This window comes from Osmia bicornis, unplaced genomic scaffold (genome assembly GCF_907164935.1).
Source record: "Osmia bicornis bicornis unplaced genomic scaffold, iOsmBic2.1, whole genome shotgun sequence".
Taxonomy (NCBI): domain Eukaryota; kingdom Metazoa; phylum Arthropoda; class Insecta; order Hymenoptera; family Megachilidae; genus Osmia; species Osmia bicornis.
In genome coordinates, this window is record NW_025791122.1 from 82,999 (window position 1) to 101,907 (window position 18,909).

At 38.5% G+C, this 18,909-nt stretch overlaps 1 protein-coding gene across 2 annotated transcripts; it reads left to right on the forward strand.

Annotated features, from left to right (window-relative positions):
• Window positions 1-6,390: 6,390 nt before the first annotated feature.
• Window positions 6,391-9,806, forward strand: LOC123988764. Of its 2 annotated transcripts, XM_046289511.1 has the most exons (5): window positions 6,391-6,615; window positions 8,806-8,917; window positions 9,054-9,316; window positions 9,417-9,576; window positions 9,651-9,806. In XM_046289511.1, the coding sequence occupies exons 2-5, from the start codon at window positions 8,806-8,808 to the stop codon at window positions 9,743-9,745; spliced, it is 630 nt and encodes a 209-aa protein (XP_046145467.1). In that variant the 5' UTR covers window positions 6,391-6,615; the 3' UTR covers window positions 9,746-9,806. The 2 variants fall into 2 exon arrangements, 1 of the variants encoding a protein (XP_046145467.1); XR_006830293.1 differs by lacking the exons at window positions 6,391-6,615; window positions 9,417-9,576; window positions 9,651-9,806 and having other exon boundaries at window positions 6,978-8,917; window positions 9,054-9,140.
• Window positions 9,807-18,909: the final 9,103 nt, after the last annotated feature.

Sequence of the window (18,909 nt, forward strand, 5' to 3'; positions counted from 1 at the left end):
ATCCCATAATAATTTCTACTGTTTACATGCCCCCCTACTCTCCCACTTCTTCCTATCTTAGTCACTTTGAAAGTATCTCCTCGATTGTCTCCAGATTCCCAACTGCTATCCTTCTCCTAACTGGGGATTTCAATCTCCCTTTCCTCCCTTGGTCACCCCCTTTGCCAACCTCTTCCTCTCCCCCCACCTATCGCCCCTCTTCCTCTGATCACAGGTCCATCAGCATCTACAACTCTCTTGCAGAACTGATGGATTTCTGTAATATATCTCAACAAAATTTTAACCACAACTCCTCTGGCTCACTGCTTCCTTTTCTCAAATATCCCCAACACCCCGGTCCTCACTCCCGACGAATCTCTCCTGCCCACTGACCCATACCATCCCCCGCTTCACCTAACTCTTCATATATCCTTTCTTCCTCCGCCACCTCCCCGACAGGCGATTAAGCGAGATTTTAGACGCGCTGATTTCTTGGGCATGAGATCTTTTCTGGGTAATATTAATTGGGATCTCAACATGACGAACGCGACAGTCGATGAGGCGACTGATTTTCTATACGCTCAACTAAACCACGCAGTAGAACTCTTTGCACCTACCAGGACAGTTTTCAAAACTCACTTCCCACCTTGGTTCACTCGGGAGCTAATTAAACTTACACGAACTAAAAAATCAGCTCATGCGCTCTACAAGAGGAGTCTCTGCTACTCTAACTACCCACACTTCTGCAAGCTCAGAGCCGAGTGTCGAAAGCTAGCCAGACACTGTCATGAATCTTACATAAACAACTGTGAACTTAGAATTGACCACAATCTTAAGGCCTTCTGGTCGTATGTTAACGCTCATAGAAAAGATAACGTGATACCTAGCACAATGACATTTAACGGCTCTGAGTCTGGGAACGGTGCTACTATTTCAGATATGTTTGCTGACTTTTTTGAATCAAACTATACAAATTTTTCAGCTACTCATCATCATCTAAACGAATTGTACTCGTGCGAAAGCGAAATCTTTTCTCTCGACATCAGTCCAGGCGATGTGCTAATTGAAATCAATAAACTCGACATAAACAAGAGCACAGGAGAAGACGGACTCCCTGCGATGGTGTTCAAACAGTGCAACTTCATTTTAGCTAGGCCTCTATGGCTCATCTTCAATCTATCCCTGAAAGCTGGTAGGTTCCCATCACGCTGGAAACTCAGTTTGGTCACTCCTATCTTCAAATCAGCTGATAAATCCAGCATTACTAATTATCGACCCATATCTCTACTGAATACGGCATCAAAGATTTTCGAGGCTATCGTCTGCAAGAAATTAACCAATCTCATTTATCGACACCTTGCTCCAGAACAGCATGGTTTTGTTGCAAGCAGATCCACCACAACCAACCTAGCATGCTATGCTAGCTTCTTATCACGCAGCATGGAGGAATACCTACAGGTTGATGCTATTTACACGGACTTTTTAAAGGCCTTTGATAGGGTCAATCACTTCCTTCTCGTCGACAAATTAGCACGATTAGGCATCTCTGGCACACTTCTTCAATGGTTCTTCAGCTACCTCACCGTACGCAAACAATTAGTGAGATACCACAATTGTCTTTCTAGACCTATCCAAGTCACCTCAGGCGTCCCGCAGGGCTCTCACCTTGGCCCACTACTATTCATCATTTTCATAGATGATATTCGTTTCGTACTCAAGGACTGCAGATTTTTATTATTTGCAGATGATCTTAAACTGTTCAGAGTAATAACCAACATCTCTGATTCAGAGCTTCTGCAGGACGACATATATCGCCTCGAATCTTGGTGCACTGACAATTTTATGAGCCTCAATACCAATAAATGCTCCTATATCAGATTCTACCGAGGCACAAGGCCTATTCTCTACAATTACACGCTGAACAATACACCTCTCGCCGAAACAACTTGTGTCAAAGATCTTGGCGTATTTTTCGACAACCTACTGAGTTTCGATGAGCACGTCAGACGCATCTCAGCCTCGGCCTCTAAAATGCTTGGTTACCTCAAGCGAACCTGTAGCCTCTTTCGCAGGCCCGACACTTTGTGCGGGTTATACAGTGCACTCGTGCTACCAAACCTGGAGTACGCCTCTATAATCTGGGCTCCCAGGTTGCACTCGCACTGCACTATGCTCGAAAAGGTCCAACACAAATTCCTTAGATTTCTCTCCAGCAGAACTAGCTACCCTATGAGATGGGACCAGCATAATTATTCCCACATAATGAGAAGCTTTGGTTTCATCTCTCTCAATGACAGGCGCACCATATCTGACATTCTATTTATTCAGAACTTACTTACTGGCCGACTTGACTGTCCATCTCTAATTGAACTAATCAACTTCTTCACTCCTTCCAGACCTACTCGATCCATGCATCTCTTTCACCCACCACTATATACATCGAGGTTTGGGCACCATGACACCATCGCCAGGGCTTGCGCTACAGTTAACCGCTATATCTCAATAGTAGACATTTTCCGAGACTCAACAGTTACAACCAGAAATAAGCTTCGAACCCACCTTATGCAAGCATCAGTCTCTCTCTAACACCTCAACTTCAGCGCATACTTTACTCTATATTACACCACGACTTGCCTAGCATTCATCATTACACTATTTTATATATGTCTTTCTTCCCTTCTTGCCCGTATTATTTTTCTTCTTCTCTCTACTTTACCAGATTCGCAAAGATCAGCTTAGCGTGCTCGTATAAAACGTCAATGTTTGAACAAATTCATTACAATATGTATTCTGTATAAAGGGCAAACGCCCGTATAAAATAATAATAATAAATAATAAATAAATAAAAATGTTAAGACACCTTTTCTGTAGGAAACTAAATTTCCTACTATTTATGTTCTATGACATTTTGTGATCAGATGCGCAGTTTTCGAGATGTATCGAGATATTTAAAGGTTCCGAAGCCGTACCAACATTATAAGGAAGAAGAAACACTGTGGCCCCTTTCTTTGAGGTAATTCTGCACTACTCTAGGCTGTATTCACTATTCCGAGCTGTAAATGCCATTTACAGCGCACCTGTGCAGAAGAAGAACTAGAAGAAGAAGAAATATCTCGGAATATGTGCGTGACGCCGCTTTCCTTGAGGTAAATCTGCAAATATCTCGGAAACGGTGCGAGATATGGCAAAATGTTAAGAGTCCTTTTTTGTAGGAAATTAAATTTGTTTTTAAAGTAGGAACTTTTACAATACTCGATATATCTCGAAAACTACGCATCTGATCAAAAAATCTCATACAACATAAATAGTAGGAAATTTAATTTCCTACAAAATAGGTCTCTTAACATTTTGCCATAGCTCGCACCGTGTCCGAGATATTTGCAGGTTTACCTCAAGTAACGGGGCGTCACGCACATATTCCGAGATATTTCTTCTTTTTCTTGTTCTTCTTCTGCACAGCTGCGCTAGAAGTGGCGGTTACAGCCCGGAATAGCGAATACAGCTTAGGATAGTTCAGAGTTAGCTCATAGAAAGGGACCACAGTGTTTCTTCATCCTTATAATGTTGGTTCGGCTTCGGAACTTTTAAGTATCTCGATATATCTCGAAAACTACGCATCTGATAAAAAAATGTCATAGAATATAAATAGTAGGTAACCAAATATAAAGGCCGACCAGGTGATATCATGGAACCCGTAACGGCCACCGCGTTAAACGCATTTCTTCGCGGTTTACCGGACGAAATAGGCCGAGCCGTGGAAGCGCGAGACCCGGAAATGTTAATAGACGCGCAAGATATCGCTTTGAGAGTAGAAACGCGTTTGAAATATCGACCGTCCACGTCGTACGATTTTTATCGTCCGTCCTGTGAACGCGCTGATAATTACGATTACCGATCTCGTTACCACGTCAGCCCGAATAGAAATCGTAGCTACGCGTATCCCAGATACAGCTCGCCGGTACGAGCGCCAGAAACGTCGCGTAACATCTCGTATTCGCGTGATAGAACACCGAGTCCTGTTAGAATATTGCACAGGAGAGATTTGACCGCAGAGAACGAACGTGCCCGTGTTGCGCGCATCCTCAGCATATGCATACGAGATCGAGCATGCAAGCGGTTGATAGACGGGAGAATCCACCTACAAGAACGCGTGATTCGCGGCCGCGTGCACCACCTTTGCGCGAGCGGACGGCCGGACCATCGGGCCGAAGGTCACCGTCACCGAAAGTAAGGGAACGTTTAAACTTGAACACGACTGGTCGTATCGACGCGACGACGAGCCGCCAATCTCCGGAGCGTCGTCCACAGGTGAAGTTCCAATAGAAACCATACTAGCAATAGAAACGAAACGCGATACTCTGATAGTAAGATTGTCATCTAAAGACTTCCGAATAAAAGAGGTGCACTTCTTAATAGATACCGATGCGGAGATCAATTTGATAAAATTAGATACGTTGCTTACGAACATTCCGATAGCTACGCATGAGGCTACTATAATAACGGGAATTACCCCGCAAAAAGACAGAACAATCGGGACCGCGACAGTCCATTTACAAGGAAAGCCAGTCCGTTTTCATGTCATACGCACAGATTTTCCACTAAGTACAAACGGAATTTTAGGGCAGGAATATCTTCGCCAAGAGCACGCCGAAATTTCGTTCGCGAATAATACACTAGTCACGAGCACAGACCCGGTTCGTCCGATCAGATTCGTCGATCAACGCTCGTTAGATTATCACGAAAGGCGTAAACTAGAACCGCGTACGTACATTATAAAAACTCGTACAAGACAACCCATCGCGATTGATGTCGTTAATGATAAACTAAAAGAAGGCTCTTTGCCGCGTTTAACGACAGTTGACGGCCTGTATGTCGGCGAAGCTGCTGTTTCGGTTAACAACCAGGGCGTATGCCATGTATTAGCAATAAACTCGCTCAATCAAGACCTTGAATTTACAGTACCTGCACAGGAACTGATACCTTTTGACTATCATTGTTTTCCGGAAGAACAAGATGATACGGATACCGATAGTACACCTAATGTAACGACAGATAGAGTTACAGAAATTCTGAATAGACTACGATTAGACCATTTAAGCGACGAAGAACGTGAGCATGTAGAAATGATAGTCGAGGAATTTCCTGAACGTTTTCATCTTCCACCCGATAAACTACAGGCTAGTAATTACATAAAACGTAACATACCGACAATAGACGACATACCACTAAACACACGACAATACAGATTTCCACCCGTACACAAACAAGAAATAGAACGACAGATTTTGACCAAATTATCCAATGACATTACTCCTTCAAATTCACCTTATAATTCTCCTTTGTGGATAGTACCCAAGAAGCCAGATTCAAAAGGAAACACGCGTTGGAGAATGGTAATAGACTTTCGTAAACTAAATGAAAAAACAATAGGTGACGCTTATCCTTTACCAAGCATCACTGAAATATTAGATCACATCGGAGACGCACAGTATTTTTCCGTTTTCGACTTAGCTAGCGAGTTTCAGCAGATCGAAATGGATCCCAAAGATCGCCATAAAACTGCCTTCAGGACACCAAATGGGCATTACGAATACATTCGTATGCCCGAAGGTTTGAATAACGCGCCAGCTACATTTCAACGGCTTATGGACCAGGTTTTACGCGGGTTACAAGGTATCGAGGTTTTCGTGTACTTAGACGATATAGTCGTGTATGCGAAAAATTTAGAACAACACGGTAAGAAAGTTCGACGTCTATTCACACGTCTAGCCGACGCCGGTTTAACTTTGCAACCCGACAAATGCAAATTTCTTAAAACCGAAGTCGCGTATCTAGGACATGTTATCAGTAAACGTGGAGTCCGACCTGATCCTAAAAAGATCGTCGCCGTTAAGAATTTTCCGCGGCCAAAGAACGTGAAAAATCCCTAGTAGCACAAAATATTGAATACATATTTATGCAATATTGAAAAGAGATTGAATCTCTTTTTCATATTTAAATATACATACAATATTTGTTCTAGATTCGGAAAGACATATTTTTTTTCGAATATTTATAAAATATTTATTCTAGATTCAGAAAAACATATTTTTTTTCGAATATTTATAAAATATTTATTCTAGATTCAGAAAGACATATTTTTTTTCGAATATTTATAAAATATTTATTCTAGATTCAGAAAGACATATTTTTTTTCGAATATTTATAAAATATTTATTCTACATTCAGAAAGACATATTTTTTTCAAATATTTATAAAATATTTATTTTATGTCACGGAAAAATATTTATTTCCTAATATAAAATAAATATTAATTTAATATTGGAAACAGTATATTGTTTGCTAAGTGAAAAAATAAATATTCATTTAATATTAGAAAAAAAATATTTTTTTTCGAATGTACAAAAAATATTTAATTTCTATTAGACATGAAATATTGGTTTCTACTCTCTTTTCACATCACTGCGTGACGTAATAATAATTGATAATCGATCGTTTGCGTTGGTTAGCAACAAGGCAATAATTTACGATTCTGTATTGTTACCGACGCCAATTTTCAACGTGCTGTGATACAGTGAGGATACAGGAAAATAATATATTGTTATTAAAACATTCATTTTATTAGCTGCAGAGAAGGTAAGTACATTTATGTATGTAATACCTATTTTATTTCATGCTCTTAAAGTTTTCCGTATAACATTCAATTTGCAGTTACACAAATTTTAAAAATGTCTGAGAAACGTTATAAAAAATATAAATTATAAAGAATCAAATAGCTTCTATCCAGAATCGGAGTCTAGACACAATAGAGGAATCTAGAATTATGCCAACTAATTCACCAGCAATCGCCAATCCTATACCTTTCAATCTAAATCAATCATTTGATCTTCAGATTATAAATAAACAAATATAGAAACAAATTGTAATACTGCAAATAATCAACCTACCGACCTGACGAATTTAAAATTACTTAGTTTTTAAAAACATGGTCCGTCGAAAATAAAATTAATCACTCTCAACTGAGTAATTTATTAAAGGGTTTGAAGGATATTTTTCCAGAATATGAACTTCCACGCGATGCTCGCACTCTGTTAAAAACTAAACGATCATCAAATATTGTGTCAGTCTTAAGCAAAACGAAGACAATAGCTCAGTACACATATTTTGGTATAAAAGAGTATCTATTAACGTTGCTACAAAATGAAAATGTATTTACTGAACTAAAAGAAACACTTATGTTTCGATTAATTTTTAATATCGATGGCATTCCGATTTCAAAAAGTTCGAACAAACAGTTTTGGCCCATTTTATGCAAATTAATATTAAACAATTGTACGGTGTCTCCTTTTCCGATAGCAATATATTATGGTAATGCAAAACCGAATTCCTTGGTTGATTACTTAAATGATTTTATACGTGAATTAAATGATATTTTAGAGCATGGATTATTTTACAATAATACTTATTTTAAAGTAGATGTTATATGCTTTACGTGTGATGCACCTGCAAGAGCATTTTTAAAAAATATTAAGGGACATACAGGTCGCAATAGCTGTGAAAGATGTACAGAAGAAGGTACATATTATAAAAAACGAATTATCTATGAAAACCATAATGCTAGTGCTCGGACACATTTTGATTTTGAACATTTCCGCGACATGAACCACCATCAAAACGATGAAAGGATACCTTTATTAAATATAATTAAATTAGATATAATAAAACATTTTGCTTTAGATTATATGCATTTATGCTGTTTAGGAGTCATGAAGAAATTACTTGGTCATTGGTGTAAGATAGAGTTTAGATTACAACAGAGAAACAAATTATCTGAAAGAATGGTTTCTGCTGCAAAATATTTACCAAGTGAATTTAATCGTAAATCACGACCCATATCGGAACTACCTAGATACAAAGCTACGGAGTTTCGTTTATTTCTCTTGTATTTGGGGCCAATTGTTTTGAAGGGAGTTCTTCCAAATGAGCATTATAAGCATTTTTTATTATTTCACGCAGCTATTAGAATTTTGCTACATAATAAATTACGTTTAAACGTAGAGTGGCTAAACAAAGCTCGAGAAATGCTAATTTTATTTGTAAATAATTCTTCTGCTTTGTATGGTAGAGAATTTTGTATATATAATGTTCATAATTTAGTGCACATTACAGACGATGTCGAAAATTTAAACTATTCTTTGGAGGAATTAAGTTGCTTCCCTTTTGAAAATTACTTGGGAAAGCTAATAAGCATGCTACGTAGATGGAATAAACCATTGGCACAAATAACAAAAAGGTTATCGGAAAATGGAGCACCTACAGTCATAAAAAATGTTAACGAAATAATTGTTAAAGTACAAAATAATAAAAAAAAAGTACAACTTCCTTATTTTGATTTAAAAGCTTATGGGTTTCGTGATTGTTATATTTTTGTAACGAATGATTATGTCCTGCAAATCACAAACATATTAGAAAATAAAATAGTTGGCAAATTATCAACAAAATTAGAAACTTTTTACAAATACCCTGTCGAATCCAAAATAATAGGAATATTTAAATTTAATAATTTCACAGATGAAATTATTTCATTTGGTCTGAATGAAATTGCGCATAAAGCATTTATAGTTAAATACCACTCGTACTTTGTAGCATATGAACTGCTCCATTTATATAATTAATTAGGTAGTATTTTATTATTAGTCATTAATTTATCAGTTATTATTATTGATTACTTTTTCTTCTTGAACGTTAAGTACACATACACACATATACACTTCTTCTGTTCCAAAACACTCTTATTGGTATAGGATTAATCCCAAAATTTTTTAGATGTCATCCAAAAAAGCATATCCAATTACACAAAAGCGACGTGCAATTATGTATGATTCCGATTCTGCGAGTGAAAGCTCAGAAATTAATCAGCCTAATACAGAAGCACCAAGTAAGTAGAAAAAAAATGCCACTTATGTTAAATCTTACTATACACGTAAAAAAATCATAATAAATTAATATTAATACACATAAACGAAATAATAATAATAATAATAATAATAATAATATTTTGTGTCGTTGTACAGATACAAATATTATAACGTTAAGTAAAGAACCATTGGCATTGTTAAATCGTCAATATGTTGAACTGAAATATGACATTAAACAAATTTTAAATAAATTAGAATCTATCGAAAGACTATTAAATAACGTAGCAGTTACCGGAAGTAATTCTGGAACTGTGGATGGCGAAAAGTCTTTTTTAGACCAATTGCCACTGGCATCCGTTACCGAAATGAATAATTTTGATACTATGATCTCAGAAAGCTCTGAGAAATTTAACTTACTGGTTTGTATTCCTAAAAATCTATATCGATAAAATCATGATGCTGCATTTTTACAATAATAACGTCTTTTAATTTTCATCAAATAAATGACATACTTTTCAGGTACAATTACTATATTTAGTTGGCGGAGATACGAATAAAAAAATAATATATAACATGCTTCACAAACTAATGACGAACGAAGCAGCAACGTTTTATTCGGGACAGGGAAGAAAAAAAAAATTATCTTTTATTCATTTAAAATTATATGATGCTGTAACTGGTAAGTACTTATCATTTTTTACGTTTGGTTATAATATATATAATATATAACTGATTTTATTTTTTATTTCACAGTAGCAACAAGAAGAAGGCAAGCGTCCATTACGGATGTTGAAATCAAACAAACAATATCTTTATTTTTGGCGACAGCTCAGTCAAGATTAAAATAATCTATTTAAAAAATGTTTACAATGTACACAATACAAAAATGTACACAAAATGTATACAATAAAATATAATGTACTATGCTTAATTGGAATAAAGGATTTTCATTTTCAGTTAAAATATTATTTTTCTAATCAAATTTTATCAGTTCAAATTAATTATATCATGTTTGATATGATTTGAACACTTTATAAGCTTAAAAAGTAAAACTCATAACAACAAATCTATATGGCTGATTGAGAAAGTACGTTATCCAGTAATCGGTAAGTCCCGAGATCGAATCCGGTCAATACTAATAAAAATTTCTGAAGTGGAATAATTGTTTGAGAGATTAGTAATGCACAATAAGGCATAAGAGTGTAATCTCAGACAACACGCGTGCAATTTAAAACGTTTTAATTTTATTCTTAAATTTTTTTAGATTTCAAATAACTATTTAATATTATTTAAATATCTATTGAATATTATTTAAATATCTATTTAATATTAGTTAAATATCTATTGAATATTATTTAAATATCTATTTAATATTATTTAAATATCTATTTAATATTATTTAAATATCTATTGAATATTATTTAAATATCTATTTAATATTATTTAATTATTCAATTCATATTTTTCAAATATCCGTCTTACATTTTTTAAATATCTATTTTATATCCTATGAATATTTGGGTTATATTTTCTAAACATTTATTTTACATTTCTTATACATGTATACAATATTCAGATCCAATATTTTTTTCATGTTAAAAAGTGTGGCTTAAAAAATATTTGTTCAATATTAAAAAAAAACATTTATCCAATGTTTTTGTGCTACTAGGGATATTAGACAATTCCTAGGTTTGGCGGGTTATTATAGGCGCTTTATCAAGAATTTTGCGGAAAAGTCAAAACCTCTTCCCGATCTGTTGAAAAAGAACGTACCTTTCATTTGGGGAAAGGAACAGAAAAAGAGTTTCGCCGCGTTACGAAAAGCACTGTGTCGCGCACCGATCTTACAATATCCTAATTTTGATAAGCTGTTCACGTTAACTACCGATGCTTCAGATTTTACAATAGGAGCCGTTTTGAGTCAAGAGAAAGATGGGCATGATTTACCGGTAGCATACCTTTCTCGCACTTTAACTAAACCGGAACGGAATTACTTTACTACCGAAAAGGAATGTTTAGCCGTTTTATATGCGGTATTGCATTTTCGACCGTATCTTTACGGTAGAAAATTTAAATTAGTGAGGGACTATGAGCCGTTGAAGTGGATAAATTCAATTAAGGATCCCGGTCAACGTTTAGTACGTTGGAGATTGAAATTACGGGATTACGAATATGATTTTGTGCACAAACCAGGGAAATTCAATACTAACGCTGATGCCCTGTCGCGAAACCCCATTGTCGTGAATGAATTAAACACCTCAGACGATTTCTCGCTAGATTCCTCTTCAGATGAGGGACAGCCTGCGAGCCTGACAGGCATGGAAGAATTCCCCCAGACTGCTCCCCTCACGGTAAAGCGTGAACCGCCCTCGGTTATTAAAACGATTGCAAGATTCTTACATACGAGCGCGCGTGTCAAATTAAACACTGCGCGTCGTACCATGAAACCCAAAGTCGTTTTACCGGTTACGGATTCACCTGGAACATCCGGTTCCGAACTAGAGCCTGCGATTGTCAAACGAAAGGTAGGAAGGCCATTAGGATCAAAAACAAAACCGAGACCTCCACCTATTCATGATCCGGAAGCCATATCTACTCGAACTCGGCTCAGATCTTCAGATAAACCAACTTCTCAATCTTTATCAACTCCGCTCCATTCAAAACCTGCTATCATAATCACTTCAAATACATCAACAGACATAACTACAGACAGTGATACATCAGACGTCGATTCAGATGCGTCCGAACCACCAATTTTCGTTCGTCGTAGGAGCGTCCTACCGAGCCTGAGGTCATGCCCGAGAGCACTGGGAGTACCCCAGACCTCAGGACTCGAGCCGGACCTCGTCAATGTAGACTCCGATAAGGAACTTTTTAAAACACCTTATTCAGAAAGTGATCAGGAATTCTTTGACTTTTCACCTGACAAAGAGAATTTAGAACAAACTCAAATCACTAAGAATTCAGATACGGAGACTGACGTTGACGACTTACACAAACACCTAGACGACTTAACGCAACGGACGCATGACGTTACACAGGACACTATAATATACAGACCACATTACCAATCGCAATTACCTCCTACACCACCATCCTTACCGCCAATAGCCGCATTTATGCACAATTATGTGCATTTTCTTAGTAGCGATTTACGACTCGCACCAGTAAGCGAATTGCTCGTCGATATTGGCGTAATAAACCTCGAAACGCTAAGAAAATCGGAATTGAAACCGGGCAGTATAATAGTGACGGACATTTTTAGCATCGTATTACAGAAGAACTCTAGTGACAATCCTTCGGTCGCGAAATTGGAATCAGCCATACGGAAACTCAAACTAAAGTTATCCGATTTGAACTTGAATACTTTCCGAATTTCGCGATTCGATGATCTTACCGATGCATTACCGCAGGACGTGTTATCCGGGATGTTAAGAAAGATTTTTAAAGATTCCGACGTGAAGATCACCCTTTGCTACGGGCGCGTGCAATTACAACCTAGCGAAATTCGAAACGAAATTATCGCGGAAATGCACGGGAGCCTCGTAGGCGGCTATAAGGGAGTAACGAAAACCTATCAACGAGTACGCGAAAGATTCTACTGGCCGAATATGCGCGCTCAAATAGAGGAGTACATACGACAATGCACGAGTTGTCAAACGCAAAAGATTTCGAGGAATAAAACGCGTGAACCCATGGTTATTACCGATACACCCGTAGAACTGTTCGCGAAGGTAGCGATAGACACTGTCGGGCCGCTTCCAACTACACCTGATGGAAACAGGCACATCCTCACAATGCAAGATAGCCTCACGAAATTTTGCATAGCAGTTCCGGTGCCCAATGTTAGGGCAAATACCATAGCTCACGCATTAGTAACTCATCTTATTCTACAATTCGGTACACCAAAAGTCATTCTATCCGACAGAGGTACCAGCTTCCTAAACAAAGTATTTTCTACCATGGCAAGAATGTTTGGCATCCACCACATAACCACTTCCGGTTACCGACCTCAAACTAATGGTGCCCTAGAATGTAGCCATGCGGTACTAGTAGACTATATTACCCACTATCTTGGTGATTTCGACGATTGGGACAGGTTAGTTCCTTTTGCGATTTTTGCGTATAACACCTCCGTGCACGAGGGTACGAAATTTACACCTTTCGAATTAATTTATGGAAAACGTGCACGATGACCTACGGCATTTTCTGCAACTGACGATCTCCCGACTTACGACGGATATATACGCGACTTGAACGACCGTTTAAACGAAATGCAGGAAATCGCAGAAAGTAACTTAAATCGAGCAAAAATCAAATCGAAATCATATTATGATGCAAGAGCGCATCCATTCATGGGTAAAGTTGGGGACATGGCATACGTCCTAGTTGAGCCAAGGGTAGGGAAGTTTGGCAAACGGACCACGGTCCCTACAGAAATTACACCAAAGCATAAAGTTGTGTTAAGGGATAAAATGGGCAACTTCTTTTCTAGACATTTAGATAAATTAAAATTCTGGAAGACAGGAAAGACTTGATAACTATGCACAGTCGGCCTTCTACTCAAAATTTAGAACCAGATGATTCGACGAAGAGGCAACCAAGACTCCGTGGAAGGGTCGACTGATGTATTGCGCTTTATTTTGTACATTTTCTTTACAGGAGCGGTTCGAATAATCAACGTACCAGCGTTGTTGGTTTTCCTCATGTTAATTTCGCGAATATTATCTATGTATTTCTGCGCATGTACGATACAAACACCCACGCGATGGCCACGTATAGGAGCACTAGAGAGGAGAAGCGAAGACAGCGTCCCTTTTGTAGCTAGTTTGGCCACTACATCAGGACCAGGAATCTCCAACGCGCTCGTTCGCCGCCTTGGAGTTAACTCAGTACCGCCTGCTGACTTAGCCGTTGCCAGCACTGGTGAACGACCGATCTCTTCTATCCAGAATTGGATGACACACGCGACCCAGAAGAACAACAAAGGGTCTTCTTGGAATCAAAAATCGATTCAGTACACGCAGCCACAACCCTGCGGATGGACTCGGACTTGTCCGACGGGCCAAAATCGAGGGACATTCCACCAGGAGCCCCTGGCGACCTTCCTGATGCTGAGACGGATCTAGTCTACACCTTATGGCGGAGGCAAACTATTAGCCTCTATCTTCACCTTGCGGAGTCCAGACATCGTACGCAACGAGGTAAAGCGGCGGTGCTGAGCCTCTAAGTCGGCGAGTTGAGCGCGAACCATCAAGCACGGGCCCGACGAACATCTTACCTCGCATTTGCTATAGCTCTGTGTATCAGCCAAATCTAACATAAGCGCCGGAGGGAAAGCGCGCCGCGAAAACATGCGTATATCACCGCGCGTATGCACCCCCACATCGCCGGGGACGGCAAGGGTTCTAAGAGGGGGGGGGGGGGGGGGTATTTGTTACGTCCGGATTATTTTTAATAATCCGACCGTGGCTAGGATCTGTTTTCCCTTTTTCTTTACTTTATTTTCGATAGTTTATCAGCTGGGGTGCCTAATTTGTGTGCCTCGTTGGTACGACGCACTTGGAAGTATCCCAGGCGAGGAACGCAAAGAAGGCTATATTTGGCTCTTTCAAATAATACAAATTAATCTTCCTTGGGACGATTGCCGTTGGAACTACGTTTGGAAATGTACAGAAATTTGAAACCGTTAAGGTCAAGGAGAGGTATCATAAACATCCTTCGCTGCGCGGTTAAGCAGTGCGACGCACATGGAGAAATCCCAGCTTAACTGCGCAGAATAAAGAAAATGCGATTTTCGCTCTTATTTTACAAGCGGATTCCTCTCATACCTGTAAAGCATGCGTCAGCCGGTCCTTCCACGGGAGAATGAGTGCAATAAAGAGTGAAAGTGATTTGTTTGAAATATTATAAAATGATCTGAATGGGAATGAAAGGCGAGGTTTGCGTGGCAACTACTGAGAGTTTGAAAACGTCGACGAACGTCTAGGAACGTTCGAGACAACGGTCGACGGGGATCGTAAACGCGTATTGTCACAAATAGGCAACAAAAACTGCCAAGCAATGTTCTGGAACAAATTCCAAGAATATGTTAACGGATATATGTATATTATTCGATATGCGTGAACTTGCGAAAACGCGAATAGAATGTTCCCGAAACTAATTGAAATTAAAACATGAATCTCTTTGTCACGGAAGTCGGAAAATGCGTGTAATAAAATAAACATCGGTTATAAAATACCTCGAATGAATCAAAACCCTAATACTATTATTTACGCGAATATTATAACAATTAACATAAATAAAACGTTAATCGACACCAGAGTTTGTTCCTAAAAACTTCGTTAATTTATTAAGAACCGAATAAGATCAAATAAAAGTATTTCGAAGATTCTAGAAGGCATAGAAATTGCGACGCACGAAATTCATGAAGCGCTGTAGGGGTAAAAGAGAAAGACGATCAACCATTAGACAGAGTCAGAAGAAGGTCAAGGAGGGATGAAAACTCGGGAAACGCGCCTAGACAAAACCAATACGCGCGGGCCTTCCCCTTCGACACGTACCCCGATTTGCCAAATGATGTCCCCACTTTGGGCACATGATCGCGGGTCGAACCCTGAGATACGATCGCTTGACTGAGGCAAATGACTCTTCGTCGAAAAAATCGCAAGGTACGTGACGGGGAGCCCGTGTCCGCGTAGAGACAGAGTTGTCTACGGTATCGTGAGATCGGATTGCTCGGCAAAGTTCCTCCGTGTAACGAGGCAGAGTGTCGGGAGTGTGTCAATTCGCGATTATCGTGTCAAAGACTCATACGGATACGTAAAATCCTTTCACACTTTTCAATATCCTATCCTTTTCTCTTTCTATTTCAAATCGTCCGTTAATTAATATATTTCTTTTTCGCGTCGCGTTGTATTTCGTATGTTTTGTCAATCGTATTCCGTAATTCGTAATTCGTAACAAGGCTCAAACGCGAACGCGTAGTGCGTGTGCAAATTAGTTCTCATCCTCTCTTCGATTTTCCAGATTTCAGACCATCACCACAGCGTCCAAAATACGGAATTTATCGCAAATATTTTACTTTTTGTATTACAGTAAAACTTGGATATATGCAACAATTGGGACCCAGGCGTTGCATATATCCAGTCGAGGTGTCGAATCTCGGGTTACACGCGACGAGCAGCCAAGCGTGAACGTAGAAAAGGACAGACAGTGGTGGAAAGAGAGAGGTCCGATGATCAAAGGAAAGAGCCGAAACGTATCGGTGTGACTAATAATAATTCAACTATAAAACTTTTTTATTTTTGACTTTTTTTTACTGAAACTATTAATAACGCATTGGTGAAATTTTTCTGATTAAAATGATACCAAACACGATATAGTTTGAATTATAATTACTTGCTAAAATTGATGTTAAAAGTTGGCGAAAAGCAAAGGAGGATTGGAAATGAAAACCGGTTGCGGCGTCGACTCGGGTTTCAAACGTTGCATATATCCAAGCGAGGTGTCGATTCTGGGCATTTAAACGTTGCATATATCCAAGCGAGGTGTCGATTCTGGGCATTTAAACGTTGCAAATATCCAAGCGAGGTGTCGATTCTGGGCATTTAATGTTGCATATATCCAAGCGAGGTGTCGATTCTGGGTCCATACAAATCGTTTGTACCGTGCCGCGTTACCTATTCTACGTTCGTACACAACATGCGACGTGTTGCATGTTGCATGTTGCGTGTTTCATGTATCTTTGGTGTACGGCCTGCCTTATACATATGTAGCCAAATCATATCGTGTTTGGTACCATTTTAATCAGAAAAATCTCACAAATGCATTAGTAAAAGTTTCATTAAGAAAAAGTTAAAAATAAAAAAGTTTTATCGTTCAATTAGTATTAGTTACACCGATATTACGGTCGGATCATATTACACGGTTTCCTCGCCGAGCGGCTCGGTTCAGCTGAGGGGGATCCCCCCAAGTGGAGGGGATAGCGATGTTGCATATATCCAGACAAACTTTTGTTGCATATATCCAGGTTTTACTGTACATCGAATTGGTGAGTTGCACATTTTATATCTTCGTTAACACAACAAATCTGGTGTCGAGTGAGGGCAAAACGGTAATCTGAGAGACTGCTAGTCGTGGAAGTATCCAACTAGATCGACCCGTTCTAATTGTAAAAATCGGGGTAATCAACAAAATAATTTTCCGTCTATACGCGCACAAAGACGGCCCATGAGACCGTTAGTTCCTGGAAGTATCCAACTGGGTCCGTCTTCTTTCGGATCGTAAAATATAATAAAACAAAGATATAATAAAACACCGAAGTTCGAATCACGATCTTTAAAGTCAGCGTAGCTTTTTCCTGTCAGTTTTCTGTTAAAAGTTCGTTCATTTACTTACAGTAATTTAACATCCGTTCTAACATATTATTTGCTAACATTTTACTCATATATTTTAAACAGCTCGTATACTTTGTGAACTAAACTATTTTGTTGTACCTATTTTTCTCAAAATTATACACATCTTACCCATATTCAACTTTTAATCATTTGCATTCAAACACCCTTAACATTTCCTTAATCACACGCCTACCTTCTTGCACGAATTCACGCGAGGAGCCTGTATAGGACCAGAGCATTGACGAACTCAATAATTATATTCAGAATCTTACTTCAAATTAAACGATTCATTTTAAATTGTTCTGATTGTTATCGACCTAACATCGTCGAGCGCGAATGGGACTGGAGGCAGCGAATAATACCGTTCTCATCCGCGTATCAATCATTAATTAATTTTCTTTTCTTATTATTTTTAAATTTGTACGTCGCGCGCCCAATCACGCTCGCGACGTGACAAAACTAACGTCCGTGATGATATAAATGTACGTTTTCGCTCCATTTAGCCAAAAAATCGAACTTTAATTGCGCTCCGAAATATTTCAAAGTCCTGGCGGCGTATTGCTTCGCTTCTTAGAACCGATTAGTCGAAAATTTTAACAATCTTATTTTTACATTCTGTACGACTGATCCATCGTTAAACGCTATCAAAGTAACGCCTGTGATGATATAAATATACATTTTCGGTCCATTTAGCCAAAAAATCGAACTTTAGTTGCGCTCCGAAATATTTCAAGGTCCTGGCGGCGTATTGCTTCGCTCCTAGAACCGATTAGTCGAAAATTTTAACAATCTTATTTTTACATTCTCTACTACTGATCCATCGTTAAACGCTATTAAACTAACGCCTGTGATGATATAAAGGTACATTTTCGTCACATTTAGCCAAGAAATCGAACTTTAGTTGCGCTCCGAAATATTTCAGTCCTGGCGGCGTATTGCTTCGCTCCTAGAACCGATTAGTAGAAAATTTTAACAATCTTATTTTTACATTCCGTACGACAGATCCATCGTTAAACGCTATTAAACTAACGCCTGTGATGATATAAATGTACATTTTCGCTCCAATTAGACAAAAAAGAGAACCTGAGTTGCGCTCCGAAATATTCCAAAGTCCTAGCGGCGTATTGCTTCGCCTCTTAGAACCGATTAGTCGAAAATTTTAACAATGTTATTTTTACATTCTGTACGACTGATCCATTGTTGAACGCTATTAAACTAACGCCTGTGATGATATAAATGTACATTTTCGCTCCAATTAGCCAAAATAAAGAACTTTAGTTGCGCTCCGACATATTTCATGGTCCTGACGGCGTATTGCTTCGCTCCTAGAACCGATTAGTAGAAAATTTTAACAATCTTATTTTTATATTCTGTACGACTGATCCATCGTTAAACGCTATTAAACTAACGCCTGTGATGATATAAATGTACATTTTCGCTCCATTTAGCCAAAAAATCGAACTTTATTTGCGCTCCGAGATATTTCAAAGTCCTGGCGGCGTATTGCTTCGCTCTTAGAACCGATTAGTCGAAAATTTTAACAATCTTATTTTTACATTCTGTACGACTGATCCATCGTTAAACGCTATTAACTAACGCCTGTGATGATATAA

Excerpts from the sequence above, each read along its gene's own strand:
- LOC123988764 (XM_046289511.1), top strand. The coding sequence starts at position 8,806 with ATGTCATCCAAAAAAGCATATCCAATTACACAAAAGCGACGTGCAATT. Across the intron at positions 9,317-9,416 it reads CTGAGAAATTTAACTTACTG|GTACAATTACTATATTTAGT; the intron begins GTTTGTATTCCT and ends CATACTTTTCAG. Across the intron at positions 9,577-9,650 it reads ATTATATGATGCTGTAACTG|TAGCAACAAGAAGAAGGCAA; the intron begins GTAAGTACTTAT and ends TTTATTTCACAG.